The sequence below is a fragment of the Manacus candei genome, unplaced genomic scaffold (genome assembly GCF_025592945.1).
Source record: "Manacus candei isolate 608988 ecotype Guabito, Panama unplaced genomic scaffold, ASM2559294v1 h1tg000017l, whole genome shotgun sequence".
NCBI lineage: Eukaryota > Metazoa > Chordata > Aves > Passeriformes > Pipridae > Manacus > Manacus candei.
Genome location: NW_026138065.1, coordinates 16,580,727 through 16,600,091, shown reverse-complemented (window position 1 = coordinate 16,600,091; position 19,365 = coordinate 16,580,727). Strand labels below are relative to the sequence as shown.

The 19,365-nt window shown below is 37.4% G+C and overlaps 1 protein-coding gene across 7 annotated transcripts; it reads right to left on the bottom strand.

Annotated features, from left to right (window-relative positions):
• Window positions 1-118: 118 nt before the first annotated feature.
• Window positions 119-19,360, bottom strand: PREPL (prolyl endopeptidase like). Of its 7 annotated transcripts, none has more exons than XM_051783752.1 (15): window positions 19,226-19,360; window positions 18,503-18,745; window positions 15,406-15,603; window positions 14,826-14,892; window positions 13,960-14,163; window positions 11,822-11,945; window positions 9,341-9,557; window positions 8,576-8,761; window positions 6,917-7,120; window positions 6,013-6,188; window positions 4,388-4,604; window positions 4,048-4,197; window positions 3,073-3,199; window positions 2,099-2,181; window positions 119-1,300 (listed from the first exon to the last, which is right to left on the bottom strand). In XM_051783752.1, the coding sequence occupies exons 2-15, from the start codon at window positions 18,719-18,721 to the stop codon at window positions 1,220-1,222; spliced, it is 2,253 nt and encodes a 750-aa protein (XP_051639712.1). In that variant the 5' UTR covers window positions 18,722-18,745; window positions 19,226-19,360; the 3' UTR covers window positions 119-1,219. The 7 variants fall into 7 exon arrangements, 6 of the variants coding, with proteins under 6 accessions (XP_051639712.1, XP_051639710.1, XP_051639711.1 ...); XM_051783750.1 differs by lacking the exon at window positions 19,226-19,360 and adding an exon at window positions 18,982-19,212 and having other exon boundaries at window positions 18,503-18,775; XM_051783751.1 differs by lacking the exon at window positions 19,226-19,360 and adding an exon at window positions 18,982-19,212.
• Between the last annotated feature and the right edge of the window lie 5 nt (window positions 19,361-19,365).

The following is a 19,365-nucleotide window of genomic DNA, read 5'->3' as shown; positions in this document are numbered from 1 at the left end:
TTCTAAAGGGGTGGCCCTGTATTTGTTAAAGCAGGTAAACACAAGCAGGACTGATATATATGGTTGTGGTGTCTTTTCTCTCAACTCTAACAGCTCTGATTATCCTCAAAGTTAGTAAGGAAAAGAACAAAATATAGCTAATACATCTAATTCTACACTCAGGGCTGCATTTCAAATTGATTCCTCCCCTCCCTGCTGAATTAGAATACATTTGCATTCTCTTACTTCTCTTCCTACCCTAAGGCTGAGGTGAGGGGTGTGTACTTTAGTTCAGAGTATGCAGCTGAAGCAACTGTCACAGCTGAAGCTGATTGTCACACTTGCGCTTTGATTGCATTTGCTGCACCTACAATGGCTGATGTGGCCCAAAGGAAGAGTCAGCATTTGACTTGGTGCAGTCTGCTGTGGGCACAGGGGCCAAGCATGTATTTTAACAAGCAATGCACAGCTGGTTTGTGCCTTGCTTAGAGGGCAGCTAAGCTATGAATTGGGCTGCTTCAGTGGGGGCATTCTTTTTGTTTTATCCTCTGGAGAGACTCTGGCATCATCCTCTGGGGCATTCATCTTGTCTTCCAGAGGGACTTCGGCACCTCCTTCTTAAGATTACCATGCTAGTTAAGGTAACTGCAAGATTTTTAATCTGCTCAGATCAAAGAGTTCAGCTAAAGTTGCTGTTCTTGAGAGTCCATTTCTTTGCAGTTTGATCGATCCCACCATGTGATCAGTACACTATGACTGCTGTGTAGATAGGAAGGCAACAGTCATCATCACCTACTTATGGGAATTAGTTTTAGAAGTAGTGAGACTTTTTCATCAAATACTACTTAGGAGTTTTACTGCCTTGTGTAAAAGGTGGTCTTACAAGAGATGGCTTAGGATGGAGAGGCTCCCTGTACAAAGTGCATGTGCTACTCATGTGAGGCTTTATGTGCCAGTCGCTGCGCTCAGCTCTGCTCGTGTAGCGCTGCACTGCTGGCTTGTGTGAACAGAACTTACTGAACAAACTCATTTATGCTGGCAGCTACTTCTCTACAACCAGGCAGCAGAGAAATTCAGTTCTTGGTCTGTATGTTTATAAGCCAATGCCACACCCAGCTTCGTGCACTTTATGCCCATAAAGCAGGGATCCAGGAGCAAAGATCCTCTGGAGAAGGTGTTTGCTTTCCATATAAATAAAAATCCGACCCAAAGTTCTTCAGGTGGTCATTGTGTTTATTAGCTATCTGCAGGATTTGCTATGATGTTGGAGATGGCATACTTCCTCAAGTTCTTTATTCAGAAAAGCAAGGTGTCTTGCAACCTAAAATAATGAAAATATTTTATTACCAAGTAAAGTTCTTTGCACTATAAACCTTCAGGCTCTTGTGCAGCTATCCTAATCTTCTTCCTTTCCTAGACTAATGCTAAGAAATATCTTGCCCTAAAACAGAATGAAGCTCTTCCTGAAGGAATTCATTTTGGGAGTTACTGCCACAATCACCAAATTAACATTTGCTAGGATTTGTTCAAAATAACAGTAATAAAATTTGTATCCAACTGTGATAGTCTGAGACACTGATAACAATATACTGTGTTGCTTTTAACAGGCACACTTGTATAAAGTCCAAAATCTTGAAAGCTAATTGTAATAACTTTGATAGTACAGATCATGCATTTCAAAATGTAAAGATCAAACCCATCATATGTCTTACACATGAAGAAGATGGAAGTAAATAGTATGACAATTTTAAGCACTTAATACTCTACAGTGCAAGACTTTTCCTGCTGGAATAATGTTTTGCCCAACTTGGAACCTTTCATTCAATGCTCTCAACACATTACAGTGGGAATTGAAAACTGTTTTGAGGCTGTTTCAATAATCTGGCCCTGTCACTGTCTCTTTTCTATCTATAGAAGTGTATATATTGATAAATATATATAATTATGTATATAAATTGTTGTGTTATAGATATATAAGACCAGCAGTTGCTCTTGCAGTTTTTCTTTTTTATACTTTAAACATACATTCAGTGACTGCATGACTACTGAAACTGAAGTATCAATTGAGGGGACACCTCCCTCCAACACATCATGGACATGTTCAATAAAGGGAACATACCTCACTCACTGAGTGCTCCCAGGATGAATCACAATGGCTGCCATTTGCCTGGACATCTAAGATGATTTTAGGAATCCAATTTCCTGGAACAATGATGAAGCTAGTGATCACTTTACATTGAATGAACAAGGAAAAAGGTAAGTGGGGATGTGAGTTGTTTAGGTATAGATAATTCTGCCTTCGGTCCTGACAGAATTTCTCTTATTCCTTAAAAAATAATAAAAAAGGATCATATAGGGGCTTTCTGAATGAATTATTTGTATTTCTATTAATTGCATATTTGAGAAATATTTATCTATTTAGTGTGTTTGTTCTCTTTGAGTCTTTTTGGAAAGATGTGGTTTTTGATTTCTGAGCAAAGACCGCAACAGCAACCGCAGCATCTGCTGTAATTTCTCAACCATCACAGTTGTGCTGCTTGCAGATACAGGGCATAATGAACATTAGGAAAGGTTATTCAAGATCTCTTTTGATGCTGATGGTAAAAACCTCTCCCCAGATGAGACAGTACTAGAAAATGGTAAGGCTTGAATGTACCTTTCGCTGGAAAGTGTCCCAAAGCTAGTGTTAAGTTTCAGGTATAAAAGCACCTGTGCCTTGGCCTTGCTGTCATTCTGCCTTGGACTAAGACCTGCAGCTTTATCAAAGTGAGAAAAGTCGTTTTTTGTAGAGCAGCAAAAGTAAGATTTTATCCAAGCATTGCTGAGAACTGCACTCTGGGCCTGTTGGTAGCTGGACTGATGGTATGGGTTCACCTTGCACTGCCCAACAGCTGCCATATGTTGAGGCCTAAGAAAGAGCGAGCCAGTCTTTATTTTTTTGTATCTCAGAGCCTGTTGTGGAGCTAAAAGTATGGGATTGTGTTGTACAAATGAATTAATTTAAGGAGGTGTCAATTTCTATGGTGTTTAATTACATGACTATTAATATTTGGTTTAACCAACTCTGTTTACCTGTAATATCCTTATCCTTACCTTTCTTACTTGTTCTGCTGGCATGATCTAGTGCAGCCTTCCTAAGTTTCTGAACATATTGTAAGACTCCTGTTAGTGGTATCCGTTTATCATTTTCATATGCCGTGATAAAAACTGAAGGATAACACTGAGGTTAAAAACCAAAACCAGTTAAATACTTGACAGTTGGTTTTTCTCACTGAGTAACAAATTTTTTTCTTACTGTACAACGTGTTAGGATTTATCTAAAAACATGTATTACATAATTACTTAAAAAAACTCACTTTTATCACTAACTGCAAAAAAACATTTTGGTCTGAAAAATTACTTTGTAGTAGGGGATTATCTACTTGCAAAAGGTCATCAAAAACATCCTCCTCCCACTGGTATAAATCTGATAATTGCAAAAAAACCCCGGAGTAGTAGTCATGGAATGGTTCACCTTAGAACAATAGCTGAGCTTTATTTTTGCTATCTTTCTGCAGAGAAAAAGTTGGTTTTTTAAATAGTAAGATTTTACTTAATGAAGCTATGTAACACAGCTAACGCATTATTTCAAATAAAGAAAGATTTCCCCTGAGATGACAATGTCAAAGCTATAGCTCCTTTTCCATTTCGGTGTTTGCCTCTTAAAAGGTATTAAATCAGTTGAAAATACTGCCTTCCTTCTGTGACAAAGTCTGCAAAACCCAGTAGAACAACAGAAAGCCCCCACAAAAGGAGAAGATATTTTGCATGTTGAGGTTTGTTATACCATAGAGTAATCTATTACTTCCTGGGAGTCCTAAAGTTTTGAAATATACTGATTATTTAGGAGAAGGCATTCGGTTAATCTCAGTAGTCACTTGTGACTCCAAATATTGCTAAGATTATTACAGAAATAATTCATATTGGAGGGTTTTTTTAAATTTGTTATCCACTTTTTGTTTTCTGCAAAAAGCTGTAAATCACTACACTTTATTACTGTAGTATTCCACACAGAAAGCATAGTTTTACCTGTGGCTTAATATTCTGGTATGGACAATAGCTTTTGATATACTTCATACATTTTTCATCTTCTAATGGATTTCCCCATTCTTCTTGTTCCTCAATTGTCAGTGGGAGATGAGTTTTCATCATTGTATTTAGAACATCTACAAAAGGAGCCTTAGAAGTCATGAAAAGAAAAAAAAGTTGGCAAATAGGACAGAGGACCTTGAATGCCTGAGTCAATGTGTTCTCAAACAAATGAAGAAAGTGAATTTTGAATTGGAATGGTTCTAATTCAGAAACTGGTAGAATGAAACAGAAAATACAGCTTAATGTTATAATCCATAAAAGGTCTGCAGCACCTCACCTGTAAAACCATGGCTCTGATCAGTTCTGGATCAGTGTTGCACAGGGCTCCTGCAAGAACTCCTCCAGCACTGGCAGCTGCCAGTGCTGTGTGTTTTGGCTGAGAAAACCCCAGTTCGTGCAGCAGCATGATGCAAGCCTTAAGGTCGTGGAGACCTTTGAGTTTATTATGCTGACATCCATCTTTGTGCCAGCTAAGGCCTAGCTCTCCTCCACCCCTGAAATTTAAAGAAATTCGAGTTTGAGTCTCTCTGGAAAATATTACACGGCAAAGCTTCAGATAATGAAAGAGCAGCAGCAGCCACGAAGTTGCAAAACCATAGTTTGCCTTCCTAATTAACTCTTATTTTCTCTATTTTTATCTTTACCCTCAGTTATGGCTAAAAGACACAACATGAAGACAAAATAAATCCATGCATGATGATTGGTGAAAATACTAACTTTCTAAGGGCACTCCATGCCTTTTTGTGCTCGTGTCCTGGAACTCGCAGAGAAAGCACCACTTTAGGACACTGTCCTTTGTAGGCAATAAAAAAATCAGACAATAATATTATCTTTCTACACAAGAAACTATTAGAACATCTAAAACATTTTCAATACTTACATCACTAACACTAGCATTTATTCAGAACAGTAAAACAGTATTTCTCAGCTCCACAGCAGACTCAGGATTTGAATTCTGCATAGCTTAAATTCTGAGACTGTTAGAAAGGTGGGTTTGGGTTTTTTTCCCCCCTAGTTTTTGAATTTCAAATACTATTTGAAATGTTATATTTTGAAATATAGGATTACAGAATGAATTTATATTTATTTCTACACAACCACAATTTGGTTCTAAGCCACCTGAAGCTTCCTTTTCTGGTTTCAAGTTTAAAATTAATTAACTGATTAGTCTGCCATCTTTAGATGAAAGACCCATCTTCACCTAAGACTGACTTGCATCTTAAGATACTTAGTGGGGCAGAAGGAAGAATAGCACAGTGCTTGTCACTTGAGTAGAGCAGATATATTTGTATGCTGAATTTGTTTTGGGCCTGGTGTTTCAAACAATTACGCATTTCCCCCACTTCATTTCCTTCCCCTAAAGTGACTCTTTTGTTGTCTTCCTTACATACTTACCTCAGTGAAAATGTGAAGCCTATTGTACGTGCTGGTTTTAGAAAACTGGTAGATTTGTAGCTAAACTGGAGACAGAGGATTTAGCCAATAAAAGAGCAAGAGATGTGGGTTAAATGCTTAGTTACTGCTGTAGAAGGCAAATGGTTTTCAGAAGACATAGACTGATCACTAGCACACAGTGCCCTCAGAAAGAGAGGGAGGTAACATGTCGCTGCAATTTGAACATGTTATCAATGTTTTTCTTGAGCAAAGATGAGACAAGAGGTAATGAGACTTCAAAAGATTGAAAGTTACGTACAGCCATCCTGTAGATTTAAGAAACCCAAATGCAATATGTGCTCGTCTTCTTTTTCCCTGAGGTAAATTTATGTTAAAAAAATCTACAAAGAGATGAATAATTACATATAGCTACATGAAAAAATTTTCTCTACATCTTCAGTTGCACATCAAGAAATACCTGTATATCCTGCAGATTAAAATCTTAATTCCATTTTATATTTGACTTACCTAACATGGCAATATGCTAATATCCAACCCTCTTCAATTAACATCAGCTTCTCTTCTTTAAAGCTCATGTTCAAATCTATGCCATAAGCTCCGTATACATGAACTAGAAGTGGCTTCCTGTGTAGCTCTTCAGAATTCATATTATGAAAAACTGTAATTGGCACCAAAGTTTCATCCTGGAAAAGGAGTATTTTTACAATAAGGGACATTGCAGAAATCTCAATGACACATGGCAATGAAAACTTCAATTATTTATTTTAAAATGTGTTTTTTTGATTACAGTAATTTTTTTTCACTTAGAATATTCAAAGCACTCTTGAAAAATAAAGCACGAGACTGAACCTCTGCTGTGTGGGCAGAGTATAAATTCATTTAAGTGCAACACCTGAGGAGTTTTTAAACTACCAAAGCACCCGAGTCTTCCTTCCCCCTTTAACACCAAGAATATATGTTATTAACAAAATAGTTTACCACTTACCACAGTACAAATTCTTTATTAACATCTCCAAATTTTTAAACTCAGGCTGTTAAAACTTTCCTTTCTTGATCTACACCGTGCAGCTGGCTGGGGGGAGCTCTTTTCAACAGAGCATCTTTTTAATTTATCATGCAGAGTACAATACCATGCATCAACCAGCAATTCTAACTTATACTATACTAAGATCCTTGACTCATCGTATGCTGTTATCTCCTCTGGCATACCCAGGTTAATGGAAAAAAAAAATCACGACTCTTTCTTGTTCTTCTCTATAGCACTGAAGAAAACACCCACTGTTTAGTAACTATAGCACCAACTGCTCTTTACATTTTTTTAATCTCTATTCCCTGCCAAATGCACTTTCTTTAAATGGGTGGGGAGGAAGCAAAGAATAAAAGGAAAGGGAAAGGACTGAAAAAATCTTACCTTGCTTTTAGCTAGTAAACGTGTAGTGTGACAATTCGTAATAATTGGTACCTCTTGCACAGCTTGTTCAATGAGATTATTTTCTTTAAATGAATATGCAAAACGTTTAGGGGGGTGTACTGGGGAGGACAGCTGAAAATAGCAAGTGCTGGTGGTATGTTCAGGATGAGATTCCAATTCAAATTCACAGGCCCACGTAGGTAGCTGAGAAAACACGGCATTTCAAGTGAGACCCTTACACTGCTGCTGAAAGTTTTGCTTAGTGTGTCCTTCAGAGGAAAAGGCTTTGGATATTAACTATTATCTTTAGTTTGTATGTAGCAAAATCTGTATTTCTTTTAAATTCAGTAGTGAAAGAGTCAAAAAGTGACAGACTGGTGAACTTTTCCCCTGAGGCCATTGGATAAAGTTCAACAATGAAATAAAAAAAAAACCAAATTCAAATTCAGTTTAAAATGGGCATTAATGCAGATTCTATTTTTTTTAAACTGAATCAGTATTTGAAATGATTCCTCATTAGTTTTTATTTTTTAGATCCTATTTCTCATTGCATTTCCAGTTCCACTTCAACATGTTATGCAGCCAAGTCCATGTCAGCTGTTATGCTTTTACTGTGAGTTAGCTCAGTAATGCTAAGCCACTGAAAACCCCTGCCTCTTAACTTTGTTCCTAGTGCCAGCCATTGTGAAGAACAAAACCTTTTCCTGGCACATTCACCCTCAGATACTTACTGTTATTATATTTAAGGTTTTTAACTCTGCTAAGAATGAAAGAAATCAAGATTCATTCTTTGAGAGCAGCAGGGACATAGCCAAACCCTTTGCCAGACCATTACTTACTCGGGTTAAGTTGTTAGAGACTTCCGAAATGGCAGCAAAAGTCCAAGTTCTCCCGAGTAACTGCAGACCCTTTCTGAATAAATAAACTAACATCATTTTAAAAAATGAAGATTTTGGAGACCATACAGTGTACTTTCTTGAAAACCTTTTTCTGTTGCAGTTTTATAGAATGTGGCATTGGCAGCTTGTTGCAATAAACTTGTAAGTAGTTCAGATTGTATTTTTCAGATAAACAAATCAATTATTTCATCTGAATGGTCTCCAGAAATCATGGGTTTGAATTGAGTCACTTTGGCTTTAATCCACAAGTATGTAGCAAGAACTTGAGAAGGGAAGAAATACTTTGCACCAATTGGACTGTAATGTCAACTCTTCCCATTTATTATGGCACAGTGTCCATACTTGTCTTCTGAACGTTCCTCTAATCTTTTTTCTGTTGGAGGGCCAGGCTTATTTCCTTGCTTACACCAATGTGTGTAACCAAAAATAGGTCCAGTAAAACTAAGTAGAATGTTTAGGGAATCAAGTCCTATTTTACATAAGAAATCAGCTGTATTGTAAAGAGGCTGACTGTAGTATACTGAAGAAAGAACTGACTCATAAGAGAGCTGCTCTTTAACTTTGCTGCAGTAAGCCACCACATGAAATCCTGAAGAACAGCCACAGGTAAATACAATTACTCATAACAACAAACTTTGCTGTATTATACTTTTCAAACCACTTTTACTTTTAGAATTTATCTTTGCTTTCATCTTAATGCTATGTTAAAAAAATTAAATAGTGCTGGAAAAATATGCTGCTTAAGCCAAATAAAACTTACCTTTATTGACTGAACTGAGCATGAAACAAAAGAAATCACATTTAGATAAAGATGACCAGCGTTCTTCAGGAACATAATACAGTCATCACTGAACATCTCAAAGTCTACTAGCTTTGTTTTCTTTTCCAGTGCATAAACTAACTGCCAGTTCTCCTTGCCGCTGGAAGCTACTGGTGCCTTCATCAACTATAAAAATAAAATAAACAACTTTGTATTACTAAGAGATAATAAGAGTTACAAATTAGAGGTACAGGCATATAGGGGATCTCTTAGAGTGTTTTTATTGAATAAAATACTCATTTGTATCGGGGGTGTTGGCCTGACTAAAACTGGAGGTTTTTAAACTCCCTTTACTTAGGCAAAATGGAAGAACGATTCAGTAAGATTTGGAGAAGATCAAGTCTCAAAGGTTAATCTACAGAAGATTTTAATGCAGTAAGTGCTTTCAGCATGGCCAGCAGAATTGTAGGTAGGTTGATTATACAGACCGACATCACCAACTTAAATTTCAATATAGGGGACATGACTGTTAAAGCATAATCATTTCTTGATGCTGTCAAAGGAGTTAGAATCAAACTGGCATGCTACAGGCAAGACTTCCTGTCGCACTATCACTCTTTTCAATCCATGTGGCTCTCTGTGTAATTCTCAAATTATTTCGGTAAGCTGTGAAGCACAAAATGAAAATTCAGCCTTACTATTTCTATATGATCTGCAGTAGGGATCTGAATGAATCCCGTGACTCTAATTATCAGTTAAAATTACCTTATATTCTGCAGGTTCTCCATATGTAGTAAGAATATATAACTCATCATTTCTATGCTCGATGTGGTAAATGACCCCTTTTGTTCGTGCTTGTACAAGTGCAGGTAATGCAAAAGGATTCCTGCAGTCAACCAGCCAAACTTCTGAGGTTGTCTTGCTGTTGCTGTTGATAGTGAGAAAACGCCTGTCTTTCGTGAGATAAATGTCTACAAAGAATCTGTAGGGAATAATTAGAAAAAAAAAAGCCTAAATTTGATTAGTATTTTAAAAATGCATGTTGTTTCAGAATCATGGCCTTCCACCTGCAAGGTAAAAAAAAACATGCCTGTAAGTAGGCTGGAGAAATTTCAGGCTACGTGACTCCCAAACCCACTTCTGCTGCATTTATCCTGGGATTCAAAAACCTGCAATCTTGTGTGCGGAACCTGAAATCTGAAAAGAAAGCAGCTCAGTTGCTGCCCAACTGAATTCAGGTTTTTGCATCACTGTGACAGACTGGAAGCTTATTGATCTATATGGGCTTTAAAATTCAGACAAAATGAAGAACTTTTTATTGAGCTTGTAACCCTAATTTTTTAAAAATAGTAATAGATAATGAAATTAAAATTAATAAAGGACATCATGTGGGAACAGCAATAACAAAAGAGCTGTTATAAAGATAAATTGATAAAATGTCTGTTTTCTACTGACCTAACTTGGAAGCAAATAAGACAAAAAGTACTGTTTTTAAAAAAAATGAGACAAGATGGACAGTGTTGTAGTGATAAAGCTGGAAACTAGGAACTGTTTTTGGAAGTGTCTAAGAAACCAGGAATTATCTACTGGTTTTAAATGCCTCTAAAATTTAGAAATAGAAAACAATGATAACCACTGGTTGCATGCTAGTATTAGAGAAGTTCAGGCTGAAATTCAGATTCAAATTTCTGTGAGTCATCCTAATTAACTGGAATGTCGCATCTTGAGACACTGCAGTTTCTTTGGCATTTTGAATCTTTAAGACTGATGTCTCTAAAAGCAAAGCTGTCGATCACAAAGATCCAGATTTCATCAAGAAATTGCAGGGTTGAGGACCGTAATTGGCATCATACAGATCAGATACATGACTGCAATAATGATATCTCTAGAATTCAAAATTGACTGATGAAGGAAAGGATGCTTTAGATAGCATTTTCAGTGCCTTTAATTATTTGCAGGTGGAGAACTCCAATTTTTTTGTACTATTGTTTCCTCTAATTGCACTCTCTTGACATCTTTAGGAGAACAGGCACAGAGAGGGGTCTAAAGTCTACAAGAAATCAGCTTCCTGCCTCTCTAATACCCATGAATTTGGCAGGAATGTGGCACTGCATTCAGTAGAGATTCCAACAGTTCATCTCTGCTGACCCTTACATCTAAGAGGGTCAAGCTGAAATGCAGGTTACACTTCTCCCCAGGGCCTCTGACCTTGATATGACAATTTTTTTTAATCCTTGTAGCTTTTGTTTTTTAAGGAAGTCAAGAAATTTTCCACTTCTAAAAAAAAATACTTGATTGCAATAGAAGAGCTGGTGAGATGTAGAATGGAACTGCTCAGTGGCAGTACAAAAGAATGTCTTGCCATCTCTGCTGAAGAAGTAAGTTCAGCTATGAGCTGCAATAACACATGACCCTTTAGAGTAAGTTTCTAGTAGATTTACTGTAATGACTGTGACCTTCAGAATTATGCCAATGGTTTCCCTGTGGGGAAGTGTCAGGTCAATGGAACTTGATTTTCCAAAACTATGCATCAAATGCAGCTGGAATAAAAGGATCTTATTTACTCCAGCTCAGTTGCAGATTTTTTTTCCCATATGAAAGTATAATTGAAATTTCTTTATTGAATATGTAACTTGAATTAAGGATAATCACAAACATTTACAGAATGCTGTATAAATCTACCACACTCTGCATGGTTGAAAAACTAGTTCTGCACTCTTTAGCAAAGAGCCTTCTTGTCTTCCTAAACCACTGCTTAAAGAAAGGTTATTGAGAGGGTATTCAGTCAACAATAGTTCTGTCTCTGGGAATGCTGTAATGATTTTGTTCATCCATTACCCAGAGCAAGGATTAGCCTGAACTTCTGTGTGTTTTTTTTTTTTTAAAGATGTATCAGACATCAATAGCAGAGAAAACAAAATGAAATCTACTGTCTGATTTACCCTGTATGAAACTGTCACACATTCATTAAAGGACACCCTGACCTGAGAGTGACCTTGACATTTATAAACTCAATTGAACTCGTGAGGTAACAGAGGAAAGTTAAATCTCTGTTGATCACATATCAAAAGGAGAACAGAGCACATTCACAGACTGTATAAGGCTCTACTGACAGTGGAACACAACTTAAAAATGCATTTTACCATTTGAAATATGATATGGAACACTTTCTGAAGCAGTTATATTATACATATAAAACACTCTAAAATATGTAAAGGACTTGTTATATTTCTAGGTAAGTATTACCTTGCATCTTGTTCTGTATAAACTAACTTAGTATGTTTCTGATAAGTGAAAGTGGTCATAAACACATTCTGGCATTTAAGGTTCTTCTGAGTTGTGTAATACAGAACATCATTTGCAGCCCATTCTGGAAAAAAAAGACAAATGCATATCAAATTTGGAACAGCGGATACTATTACTGAGAGAAAATGGAGATCATGGACATTGGACCCAATGCTGAAAAAGGTGGGTTGCAGCTGACATGAACTGAGGACAGCATTTCTACATCCTGCAGGGACTGGGGTAAGCTACAAAAAGCTTTTTCCCGTGTTTTCTTTGAACACCACACATCAAGTATCTCATAACATATTAAAAAAAAAAAGGCAGAGGACAATGTTATGGGGCCCAGTAACAGGAAGCTCTTGACCCTGTGGGGGTTCTGGAGGTAACAGGAAAATAGAAAATATGTGGCTGTTTAAAACTGAAGAGAGAAACAGAGGTTTACATGGAGTCAGCGAGATAATAAAGACAGCATAAGCTCTGCACTGCTGCATGTGACTGCACGCAAACCATTCAGAGAAAAGAGATGATGCATGTGCCCTGTGGGTACTGCTGAGATAAAAATTCTCCAGTTTTCTATGCCTGTATATGTGTTCACCAACATTAGAGATGTACAAATACAGGAACCTTGTTGTTCTGAAGTTCAGTAATCTGACTGATCCAGCCACATTACTGCTATCTCTGTTGCTCCTACAGCCACCAGAATAACATTTAACACTTATGCTTTAAAAAGTTATTGTATGTTGCCTTATATATAAATACTTTATATATAAATAATATAATATAAATAATTTTCAATACAAAACCTGGGGAAGTACCACACTGAAGCAACACAAACAATTTGCTATCTGAAAAGTGACGTGGCTCCCAAGTGCACAGGTAGCTGAGGGTTCCCTAAGAAGACAAGGCTTTAGAAAGGAAATCCAAATTCTTCTATAGCCTAGCATTTAAGAAATCAAGATGTAAATTTTCAAGAACTTCCGTTTCTCTCCCTGCTATTGCATCTCTCTCAGTACAAGCACATACTTTGCAAGTGGTCATAAGACCTAATTCTCTTCCTCATGATTGACACACCCCTGTACTTCATGATATGTCTGTACCTCATTCACACCTGACTAAATTTACAAAAGTAGGGTAATCTCTACAATTCTGATAGTCATCTTTCGTGCTTTTATTATCTGCCATAATCTGTCATACCTACTGTGGACCTGTTGGTCCAGATTCTTCTGGACCTAGATAGATGTTCAAATCAAGTATCTGGCAAATTTGCAGGCTCAGTTTTCAACAGGCATTTTAATCTTCAGTTGTGCAAACATAACACTAAATTCTTGCTGCTCTTCATTTTTATAACTAGGAAATTTTACCTAGATTTTAGTTTTTCGCCCTGCCTAGGCAAATTGCTTTCTGTACTATATAAATTTGATGACATCCAAAAATATAATCCAAAATACAAGATGTGGAACACTGTATACATACTATTATACTCTTTCTGCTATATTCTTTTAACATACTATAAAAAAAGAAAGATTTCCCATTTGCTTCAGTTTACCTTTGCTTATTTTAAGAGCAGTGTAAACCTCTGTAATCTATTCTGAAAGACTGGCTGACTTCACTGGCCTCTGAACTGTGATCCACATCCGAGATTCCAGTTGAAATTCCAGCTGATACCCAACAGTAGGTGGTACTTTCACACTTTTTCAGCAAAGCCAATTGTCTACAGCTATCAATGACTTCACTTGTAGCTGTAATAGTTTATCAAGTAGAACATTTCTCAAAAAAATCACAAACAGTTATGTCAGTAAATTTTTAAAGCAGCATATTGAATTCAATAGAAAAAATGATATCTATGACTGTTCTAACACGTATAAATGATTGCTTTTACAATGAAGGAAAACTTGTATCAAGAAAGCAGTCCCTTTCACCCACATCAGATAACTTGTAATTGTGCAGTGTGAAAGAAATCATAAATAAGAAACAATTCAACAGCTATGGGATTAAATGCTGCCTACTTTTTTTTTTAATATTTTAATATTATTTGTAGACTAAGAAAAATGTTGTGTTAAAAGCTGGTGGGATCCACAGGATATTTATAAGCAACTTACCAAAGCTAAATACACTTGGAATTACTTTTTTCACAACAGGAAAATGACCAAGTTTCATAATAACGCAGGTTGCTTCTTCAGAACTTTCACTTTTTAAGCTGATGGCCATGTACATCTGATCTGGTGAAATTCTGATTCGTTGAATAAAGGCATCAGAAAAGCCAAGATCGTCAGTGCTGAATAAAATGTCAACATTTCCTTCATCTACATAAAAAAAAAGGCAAAAAATCCTGTAACTAAGACACTGTCAAAATGAATGGTCGTTGTTAATGCCTGTATTTAACAAATCTGCCTGCAATATTCACAAGCATACTACTGGAATTTATCAACACCACAAAACTGTCTTGCAAGATATTTGCAAATGCACTTCATAAAACTAAACAAAAAATTCTACAGTTCCAAAAAAAAAAAAAAAGTCCTGTAGTTATTACTAAAAATATTTTAAAAGTGTAGATCCTGGCTTCTAGTAAACATATTGAATTTTACAGCTCAGATAGCAAAAGTGTGCTTGTTTTCAATAAATACAATTAGTAATTTTTTTCCACCCCCTCAGAAATACAAAAGCATGAATGCTTTTTTCTGTTTTCAAAATGTTTAATTAGGGCTATGAAAAGAAGTGACTTCTCTCTTTCCTCTCCAGCAACTTGCCTTAGTATCAATATATACTATTCTCTAACCATCTTCACCTCCCCTTTTCAGATTCAAGATTCTAGAATTATTAATCAATCATTAAAGAATTGTATAAAAGTATTTTTAGTTATTTTGAGAAACAGAGAAGCTCAGCTTTAATGTAACAAAAGAACACTAAGTGATATATGTACAACATTTTTAAGAATCCTACTGTATTAGGAAGATAAATCCCTTACCATCATCTGCTTTTGAAAGAAATATGCAGCCGTTCTCTTCAAAGTACACATTCTCTCCAAACCTCATCTGTTCAATACAAAACAAGCATGTTTCAAGTCCAACATATAGTTAGACTATTTCCTTAGAATCCCTGTATTCAGTCATTGTTCTGTAACACAGAACTGTACCATATACAAATGACAGAATATAGCACATATATTTGGTACTGAATAAGGAATTGCACGCATCACAAAGGTTCTTTCAAAGTTAGGATACTAAAGCTTCCTCTACCTGCTTTAAATTTAACAAAAGCCTCAGATCACTGCAATTCTCTTGCAACTTACAATGTCTTGTATTCTTTATGCAAAAGTCAGATGATTATTGTATCTTTACTTGCTTTTGCCTATGGAGAAATTAAGGTAAATTCCCTATCATAACAGGAATAAGCTGTTCTAAACACATGCTGCTACTACCCACAATTATTAAAATATTCAAAACTTCTACCATAAAATAATCAATAAACGAGCATTTTATCGAAGGAATGGCTTCACTGCTTTTTATTTGCAGTTAACAATGGGAAATGTATTTTTTGCCACTTACCCTTGGGCTTTCTGAATTGAATGTGTACTTGTTGTGAAATTCTTCTAGTTTTTCTTTGATTCTCTTTGTCATGGGTTTGTATATTGGTGAAATGTCATTCCAGTTTTCCTGCTCTGATTTCAGAAGATTCTTGTGCAAAAGCTCTGATGTTACTACGGATGTATTTTGCTTCCTTTTGGAGGAGATTCTTGTTCCTTCCTGATAAGTAAAGAAAGACAGCAATGGCTACAAGCCAGCACACTGTAGACCAGTATGAATATACTGAGGCAGTATTTCCTGAGCTACAGACCCCAAACCAACTTTGCATTATTACAACAGTATGTGCCATTAAAAAGAAAAACCACAGTTGAGTTATGTTTTTATTGTAATTCTTCCTGATCTTTTTAAGAGGCATTGTCAAACGTGCTTTACTTGACACATTTATTGAAGTCTTCTCTTCAAAATTTAGGGTACTATTAATATATGCTCTTAATTGATTATGAGTAAATATATTTGCTCTTTTTCTAGAACTAGGTTTTAGTTAATTTTTATGGAATTCTATTATTTTTCCTGCTTCACTGGTGTTCTTTCATAATTTCCTGCCTTTACAGTGTAATTTCTCATTTCCTTCCCTAGACAACAATACCATTCAAACCTCTGTCCCAGTACCTGGGAGTCCTTGTTCAGGTTCTTGCTCCACTTCCTCAAAAGTGTTAATATAAATGTTCATAAGGCGCAGAATGAAGTGGAGCAGTGAACTTATATGGGTTCTGCAACAATTTTATCAGGAATAAGTTTAAGGAACTGGTTTTCCATGCTACCTCATTGCCAACAAAGCTGTCTTCTATTGTAAAAATGTTAAAAATGTGTTAAAACTGCTAGAACAATGCTAATTCCTCTTGCATGATGTGAAATCTCACTTGATCAAGTAATAAGCTTAACAACATATATTACACTACATAACAATGCACAGATCATACAGAGTAGCATTTTCTAACACTCAGTGTATGGTATGAATGTGTTGAAGCCTAAAAAGCAGCCTATGCTTTATACCCCATCCTCACTTTGCATCAAGAACTGTTGGTTTGTTCCTAGTTTTTCTTCACAAATGCACATGAATCAAAATCTGAACATTACAAGTAGACTTTGAAGGGAAAAGAAACTATTTGCTCCATTTACCAAACTCCCTGTGAACATAAAGCACATCACTGAGGCGTTAAGAGTGTCTGTTATTGGTTCAGACCAATGGGTGTCTCTCACCTGGTACATCAAATTGGAAGCACAAGGCAAAGAAATAGTGAAAGGCCTTAGAGAACCTCTGGAGCAACTGTGCAATTGGTCAGGGTAAAGAAACTGCAGGATGCTCAAGTTGTACCACCTTCTTCCCAGTCACTGGAAAAACTGTTTTAAGAAAACACTATTCCTCAAACTAAATGTAACCAAATAAAAAACTCAGAGTGGCCATAAAGAGATACTTAGGAAAGCATAAGAATGGGACAAGCCAGATTATTTTCCTCAACAGGTATTTCCCCAGCCTTCAACAATTTTAGCTCAGGCATTTCCTGGGCTGAACGTGGTTTCTGGATACTTAAAAACTCTCTCTTGTGTATGTTTGATCTCCCCTTATACCTATTTCTCAAGCACAAGTCCTATGAGGAGAGGCTGAGGGAGCTGGGGTTGTTTAGCCTGGAGAAGAGGAGGCTCAGGGGAGACCTCATCACTCTCTACAACTCCCTGAAAGGAGGTTGTAGCCAGCTGGGGATTGATTGGTCTCTTCTCCCAGGCAACCAGCAGTAGGACAAGAGGGCACGGTCTTAAGCTGTGCCAGGGGAGGTTTAGGTTGGATATTAGGAAGAAATTTTTTACAGAGAGAGTAATCAGACATTGGAATGGGCTGCCCAGGGAGGTGGTGGATTCTCCGTCCCTGGAGATTTTTAAGATGAGACTGGATGTGGCACTTAGTGCCATGGTCTGGGAACCATGGCAGTGTTGGATCAAGGGTTGGACTTGATGATCTCAGAGGTCTTTTCCAACCCGGATGATTCTATGATTCTATGTAAAATTTTAGCATCCACAACTTATTTTGGCAAGTTCCACTCTTTATGAATATTTTGATGATTGCTCTCCTTTTGTTTTCAGCAATTCCCATTGTGTTTATCTGGAAATATTACACACAGCTGGTGGTCACAGTGTAGGGATATATTAAGGAGTTACTGTACACCTCCCTGCCTGGGGAAAAAACAGTAATCCAGAAACATCTACATAGCAGAGGATCTCAGTAACAATCAGTTTGCAAACATTTGCTTCAAAGCAAACAGGCATAGCTTCCCTTCAGGTGAAAACCATCTGTTTGGTATCCTGAAACCAGTGTCATAGACCAACATTTGTAACTGTGTTAGTGAAGTGCCAATGAATAAACTGAACCACACATTCTCATCCATCCAGACTTCCTATATTCTTCTTGAAACATTTGTTTACATTTAAGACACAGACTTAGGAACTGTTTATGGTGACAAATAAAAGCAATTTTAGGACAACCCCACATCCATCTGAAAACATGTTTAAGATCAAATAAACCAAAACACAAATCTTTTAAAACAGTATTTATGCATTTGCATTATGCATATAAATCAGTTTCCAGGCTGTCATACTACAGTAAACTTTTATAATACATTTAGCAAAATCTGTATTAAAAATACTGGAACAGAAGACCTAAAATTATTTCAGATTGTTTTCTGACTCTGTGCATGACAGTTTTTTTTGAAACAGCTCACAGTGGTTAAGTATGGTGTCATCAGTTTGGATATTTTGCCTCTACACTAGCTGTCCCTGCAGTTTTCTCCTGACACTTTACCTCAACATTTCTGGAAGATACCATTTTTTTTAAAAATCACTACGCCAGGAAGATCAATGAAAATGCAGCTTTACATCAAAGCAGCGCAGGAAAGTTTAACAATGGTACGTGTCTTTGAATGTAAGTGATATCCTGGTATTTATCCCTCTGCACAAAATTCTCCGGGACAACTATGTTTCCTCAACATGTGAAAAGTATGGCTGGCTTCCTTAACAGATATGCCAAGGTGGTTGTTGACATCGAGTCTATACTTAAACAGCATACCTTGCAGGAAAGGAATCTCCACGGCAGGATGCTTCCAGATGGTGCGGTCCTGTGTGTGCATGTACATTCTGAACAGTTCAGGATGTGGCATTTTTTTGCTTTAATTTTACTACAAAGACATGTTGTTTGAAGATGGTTAATGCTAGAGTAGTACTTGACACGGAAGCTCAGCCCTTGGAGAAGATTTCGCAGTCCAACACAGGACATCATAACCTTCATTTCTTGATAGCCAACCTGAAATTTCTGAAAATCCCGAATTGCAGATCATTTACACTGTGTGTGAAAAAAAACGTAACATAAACTGCAGGTAGAACTTCCTCTCTCACAGAAATGATATTGATTCATTAGGTAAATCATATGAGAAGACACAGTAAAACTTTGGCTGTTTCTTATCAACTGCAGTTTAACCAGCACGTTCCTGGCGACTCAAGTTTAACTCCAGCGAAACTAGGAGGAGAATGAAAAGTGCAACTACACACCTTCAAGCGCTGAAGAACGAAACTCTGGGAGAGTTTGGAGAAGTCGAACCCCCCCGCTCCCCCATCATCCAACACCAAACCCACGCTCTCTCTCCAGAGGGTCCCTCGGCAGCAGGAGCTGACCCCGCTTGCGGGGGTCAGGCCCCACGTGTCCCCCCGGGGCCGGGGCCGCAGCCGCAGCAGCCGGCGCGGCCCCGCTCACTCCAGCGCTGTCCCTCCCGCCGCGGCCCGCGCAAGGACTCGCCGTGGCGCTCCCGCTCCGCCGGGGCTGCCCGGGATAAGATGCCAGCCAGGCGGCAGCGCTCCCGGCTGGCGCTGCCCGCAACCAAGATGGCGGCCGGGAGCTTCAGCGGCTCAGCCGCTGATGTCAGCGCGGGGACTCGG

Excerpts from the sequence above, each read along its gene's own strand:
- PREPL (XM_051783752.1), bottom strand. The coding sequence starts at position 18,721 with ATGAAGGTTATGATGTCCTGTGTTGGACTGCGAAATCTTCTCCAAGGG. Across the intron at positions 9,558-11,821 it reads TATACAGAACAAGATGCAAG|ATTCTTTGTAGACATTTATC; the intron begins GTAATACTTACC and ends TATTCCCTACAG. Across the intron at positions 4,605-6,012 it reads TTAGCATATTGCCATGTTAG|GGGTGGAGGAGAGCTAGGCC; the intron begins GTAAGTCAAATA and ends TTTAAATTTCAG.